The sequence below is a fragment of the Pteropus alecto genome, unplaced genomic scaffold (assembly GCF_000325575.1).
Source record: "Pteropus alecto unplaced genomic scaffold, ASM32557v1 scaffold245, whole genome shotgun sequence".
Classification (NCBI taxonomy): Eukaryota; Metazoa; Chordata; class Mammalia; order Chiroptera; family Pteropodidae; genus Pteropus; species Pteropus alecto.
This window is the reverse complement of record NW_006436669.1, coordinates 695,680-701,314: the sequence shown is the minus strand read 5'-3', so window position 1 is coordinate 701,314 and position 5,635 is coordinate 695,680. Positions and strand designations below refer to the sequence as shown.

Here is a 5,635-nt window from a genome sequence, read left to right as displayed (position 1 = left end):
AAAAAACAGATTCATTCAGAGGAAAAATAATCAGTGAACATGAAGACAAATCATTTGCAATGACCAATCTCAGTTTATAGATGAGCCAAAGATAGTACAGCTTATTAGGCTATGTTATTTACTTCACAACAGACAGAACCTTTAGCTCAAAAGGCCACTGTCACTAAAGTCAAACTTTTCCAACTGAACTGTTTTAAACACAGTGCAAATTAGTAAATTTTAAGCCATTTAAAGCCTGCCTACTAGGCATAGACCATGAATTTTCACTCAACATCCGCTAGCCATAAATAAGGCAAACTATGACTATAAAAGCATTTAAGCTCCTGCTATCAATTCATAATTCTCAGACTCAGATACTCCCTATATTGTGGTTGAGAGATCATTTCCGCAAGTGAGCCCCCAAACTAACACTCTCCTCTTGGGAGTTTCTTTGCCATCCTAGCTTTCTTAGTGTTGGCCTCATACTGTTGCCACTGGAGGCATCATCCTGAGAGGGACTTCTCCACTGAGTCAAGCTATCAATATGCCACCCTAATAAATCTTGCTGTGTGATTCTGCTACCCCGTGTTCAGATACTTGTACGTGGTCAGCCCTGAAATTCCACAATCTCAATTCACGTCCCCAGCATGCATGTATAGGGTCATGTAGATGAATCCCAGTGGGATGTAAGCTCCTTTGAGAAGGGAGTGTGTATGTCAATCTAGGGAGTTCCAGCTCTAGCATGAGTCCCACCCACAGCAGGCATCTGGACCTGCCTTTGCCCTCCTGGAGACATATTAGGGCAGAAGAGGTGATTCTTGGCGCAGCCATTAGAGAGAGCTCACATAATTCTTGTTGCTTAGAATTACAGCTCAATTCAATTACAGCAGGAGTGCAAAATATATATCATCTTAGGCAGACAATAGAATTAACTGTTCATCATCTTCACACATGACTTGGCATTTTTCTTCCCTGACTCTACAGTGCAATCACTTCTGGAGATTAAAAAAATTAATAATTATATATTCACTTCGGTAATCTTTGTACTCATTTATTTGGTCTCAGGCCCATGGTCTGTGGATTGTGTTAGTTTGGCAATATCACAAGTCAGCCCAGTGAAGCTCCTAGAAGCATTTTCTCTTGATGTTTAGGTTCAATATTGTTGTTAGTTAAAGGATGTTTCCATCCCTGAAGACAAAGTGGGAAAATCTCCTTGTAACAAACTTCCTTTGCTTGGGAAAAAAAGATTGCATTAATTGTAAAGAAACAACTTATGTGCTGGCTGAGAGGGTTAAGGATTTTAACTGACTGCAGCTGTATGTTCTGGGCTGCTGTGATGGAAAAACAGCTGTGGGGTGACTGGTCAGAATATAAATCGGGAACGACCTAAAAGATGTAGAGTTTGGTCATGGAATTTACTCTTTCTCCCACATAGCTCAATTCAGAGATTTTGGGACAAAATTCAAGGAGCTTTTTGCAGACTGTCTGGACAGAGTTGATTGTCTCTCTGGCCCTTGGTTTCTTGCAGTAGCTCAGACCTGGACCAAGGGGACACTAAAACTTTTAGACTAGATGTCTTTGTTACTGCCCCCATGACCTTGCCTGACCAGGGCCATAGCATTCTGAGATATCTAGCACATGGGGCTGAAGATTACAATTGTATCACCACTAAGACTTGAAGAGAGACTGATGGAGTGAGGGGAACTAAGGTATGTAGAAAATGCTGCTAGAGAAAGGGTGTGTGTAACCCCAGATCTTCATTTCTACCCACATGCCAAGGAGTACAGACCTGAATGTGTGTGTTCAAAATTGCATAAAGGAAACTAGAACATCAACATTTAGCTTCTTTAACGACAAGTTATTGTTTAAATACCATCAAGTAGTGATATATTTTTAAAATTTAATTTCTTACAAAATTCTACATTTAATACTGCTAAGTCACTTTATTCTCCTGCAATTCATGCCACTTTTATAAACAAGTATTTTCTCAACAATCTCAAATGTTTGCCAAGTAGTATATTAAAGGATTCTTTTAAAAGTTACCATGCACACACATATTTTCTGATATGAAAACTAGCTGAACTTTTCTTCATACTGATTTTAGGATTACTGTCTTCTCAGGATGAGAATCTTTAGGTTGACTCATAAATAAGGGATCAATGAAGGACTTCCCTTCCTGACACAGACAGTGCTTTGTACAATCTAAATCTACACAGAAACCACAGGTGTTGCTCTATGAATAAAGAATTTTTCATGATTTTACGTTGAATAACTTCATAGAATAAAATTTTTTGCAAGAAATATTTGGTATTCCTCAAGAGGATTTAACTTCTGATTTCCTGTTTTAGTGTTTATTCTTTGACTGAGTTTTATTTTGCACACAAAGCCTGATACTTGGCTGAATATTTGTTCACAGTGATTGCTGACCTCTGGGTAATCTCATGTGAAGTTTGTTTATTTCATAAACAATTATAAATGAAGAATGATGGGTTACTTTATGCACGAGTCATCCAGTATTTGTAAAATTTAGAACTGTTGCTAGAAACATAGAAATATTATTATATTTACAGTGTGAGTTCTGCCATTTTATCTAAGGTTAGTCCAATGACTAAAAGCTTTGACACTTAGATAGAATGCATATGGACCCACTCAGATATAAAATGCTTCTCTGGCTTGAGGAGTATACTGATGTCAGGATTATTAACATTGCTTACAGACAGCGTGTATTTAATGTGTGGGTCCTCTAGTGTATCTAAATGGTAAAGATATAATTTTGATGTTTCTTCCACATTGATTATATGTATAAGGCCATGTCCTCTCAGGTCAGAATATTTACAGAAGGCATTCATAATTTTCTCTCCAGTGCTGGGTTCCCTCGTGTCATCTAAGGGAAGAAAGATGACTGAAGAATTTCCCACATTGCTGACATGTATATGGCTGCTCTCTAGTGTGGATTCTCTCATGTCGTCTAAGATTAGCATATTGACTAAAGGCATTCCCACACTGGTGACATTCATATGGTTTCTCATTAGTGTGTGTTCTGTGATGCCATGTAAGTTCAGAAGTTTGACTGAAAGCTTTCCCACATATAAGACATACATGTGGTTTCTGTCCCATGTGGATCTTCTTGTGTTGGCTAAGGCCAGAGCTTTGACTAAAGGCTTTCCCACATTGATGACATTCATAATGTTTCTCTCCAGGATGGATTCTCTCATGTTTTCAGACCTTTGACTGAAAACTTTCTCACATAGGTGACATTGATACAGTTTCTCTCCTGTGTGAGTTTTCTCATGTTGTCTAAGGTAAGAACTTCGACTGAAGACCTTCCCACACAGATGACATTCATAAAGTTTCTCTCCAGTGTGGATTCGATTGTGGTTTCTAAGGTCAAAGCTTTGCAGAAAGCCCTTCCCACATACATGACATTTAAATGGTTTCTCTTCAGTGTGAGTCATCTCGTGCCGTCTAAGGCTATAGCAATTATCGAAGGCTTTCTCACATAGATGACATTCACATAATTTACCTCTAGTGTGCATTTGATTCTGTCCACCAAGGAATGAGTCTTCACTAAGTGATTCTCCATAGTGTTGGCTGATATGAGGTTTCTTTTCTATGTGAATTAACAAATGCTGAGTCAGTGCATATCTATGAGTAAATTCATCACTTAAATCAATATATTCACTAGGATCCTCTGGAGTTTGAGATATCTGCTTTGAGGAAGAAGATGAAAAGTTGTTAATGGATTGCCCACAAACATCCATGCATTCATTTCTCTACCTATATATACTTGAGTATTAATCAGTAAGTCTCCTATGAAAATATTTCCAATGTTATTTGCATACACATGTGATGTTACTGTACTGCAGGTACAGATATTTTCTCCTAATACAGAGGTATGAGATTAATTTTGAAGAATTTAGTATGTTTCAACAACTAAGTAATGAACAAATTTTATCATATTTCCCTTTTGTAACATCTCAGGTAATTATTTTGGCTCATGTTAATTTCTTCACTGATTTTAAACTACCCGAAAATTTTACTTGAAAAAAATCTTAATCCCACCTTACTTACATAAGTGCACTCAGACAATTGTGCTTAATTACTAACTTATCTCATTTCCAGGTATTTAATTTCAATAACTAGGGATCACACCCATGAAACTAACCATTGGCTTGATGAAGGAAATGTCCTTCTTGCTGATCTGTTGCATTAAAATCATTTCTTGTTTTTGAAGGGGATTTGTAATGCCTAAAGTGATTGAAAATGTAGAGATACAGAAAGAGCCTTATAAATATGTTTCAAAATCTGGTAGTTAAGGAAAGCATGTCGAATGCGAATAAAACATCATAGGCCACAGAAACACTTTAAAGGTCTTTTTCAATTAGAAAAAACATCAGAGTTGAAATATTAAAAATGTAAGTGGTAAACAGATGTTGCGTCAGCATATGATGGGAAAACCTATAAATGGGAGGATCAGGATAAGAATCACTATGTGAAAATTTAACCGCCGTAAGTACACAAATATCCTTTCCCCTAAAGGGAAAGAAAATGTTAGAACACATGACTTGTGACTGATATATGCAAGAAATAATAACAACATGAAAAATTTTACCCTAATGTTCTCACTTATATTTTAGAATTTCAGTCGCTGTAGTCTATTGAGAGTGACACAACAGTGTAGTTAAATAAATAAATCACCTTCAAATAGTTTAAGAACCATGAAAGGATTTGAATGAGGATTATGAGGAGGATATGTAAAAACTATTTTGAATACATGTATAATAAATAATATCCAGGTTGATAGACTCACCCACAGAGACCAGGTGGCTGATGTTCTCCAGCATTATATCTATGTATAGCTTTCTCTGGGATGTGTCCAGCAGGACCCACTCTTCTTGGGTGAAGTTTACAGCCATATCCTTGAAGGTCACTGATTCCTAAAACATCATGGACATTCCAGGTTAAACAGAGAAATGCCTGCTAATGTCCAGAATTGGAGGGCTGAGATGATAGCATTGAGGAAATGATGGGGAGCTGGGTCTATTGAAATGTTAGTCTGTGTTTGGGGTTTCACTCAGTTCACTGTCAGTGCTGAGTTGGTATCTGCCTTTCAGATACATTCATAGAAATGTTCACACTCTGACTTCATAATAATTTATTATAAAGAAATATTACATGAGGTGTGGTGTAATATAAATTGAAAGTTTTTCAGTAATCTCATAATTAGGAATTTCAGACAGATGATGATAAAATATTCATTTAAACATTCATAACGAAAAATATCTTCCATTAATATCAAGTAACTCTATAGATTCATCATAAGATATGCAATAACCATGATATGGAACTTTTAAAAACATGGTCATCAGTTTAAATTATTTCCCTAGATGAACCTCTGGTTCCTTATCTGTGAACTTGTTTAATAACTTGTGAGCGTTGAAAGATTTAATGTACTAATGTATGAAGTGTTTCTTATCTAGCAAACCTGCATTAAATACAAGACATTACTCTATAAATCATTAAAATGTCAGAGAACCTTAAAGAGATCTCCAGCATTTGTCAGAACTGAACAAGATCTACACAGAAATTTGTACCAGTAAGTGTTGTCTATCTCAATGCTAAGGACACAGGAGTTCATAAAAAACTGTGGACAAAT

The 5,635-nt window shown here is 36.5% G+C and overlaps 1 protein-coding gene across 1 annotated transcript in view; it reads right to left on the bottom strand.

Moving 5' to 3' along the window:
* Window positions 1-2,859: 2,859 nt before the first annotated feature.
* The window catches only part of LOC112481153 (zinc finger protein 596-like), a 107,223-nt gene continuing 104,447 nt past the window's right edge, over window positions 2,860-5,635 (bottom strand). The window contains 4 exon segments of the mRNA XM_025047950.1: window positions 2,860-3,173; window positions 3,236-3,686; window positions 4,145-4,227; window positions 4,790-4,916. Coding sequence (XP_024903718.1) covers window positions 2,860-3,173; window positions 3,236-3,686; window positions 4,145-4,227; window positions 4,790-4,916 — 975 coding nt within the window.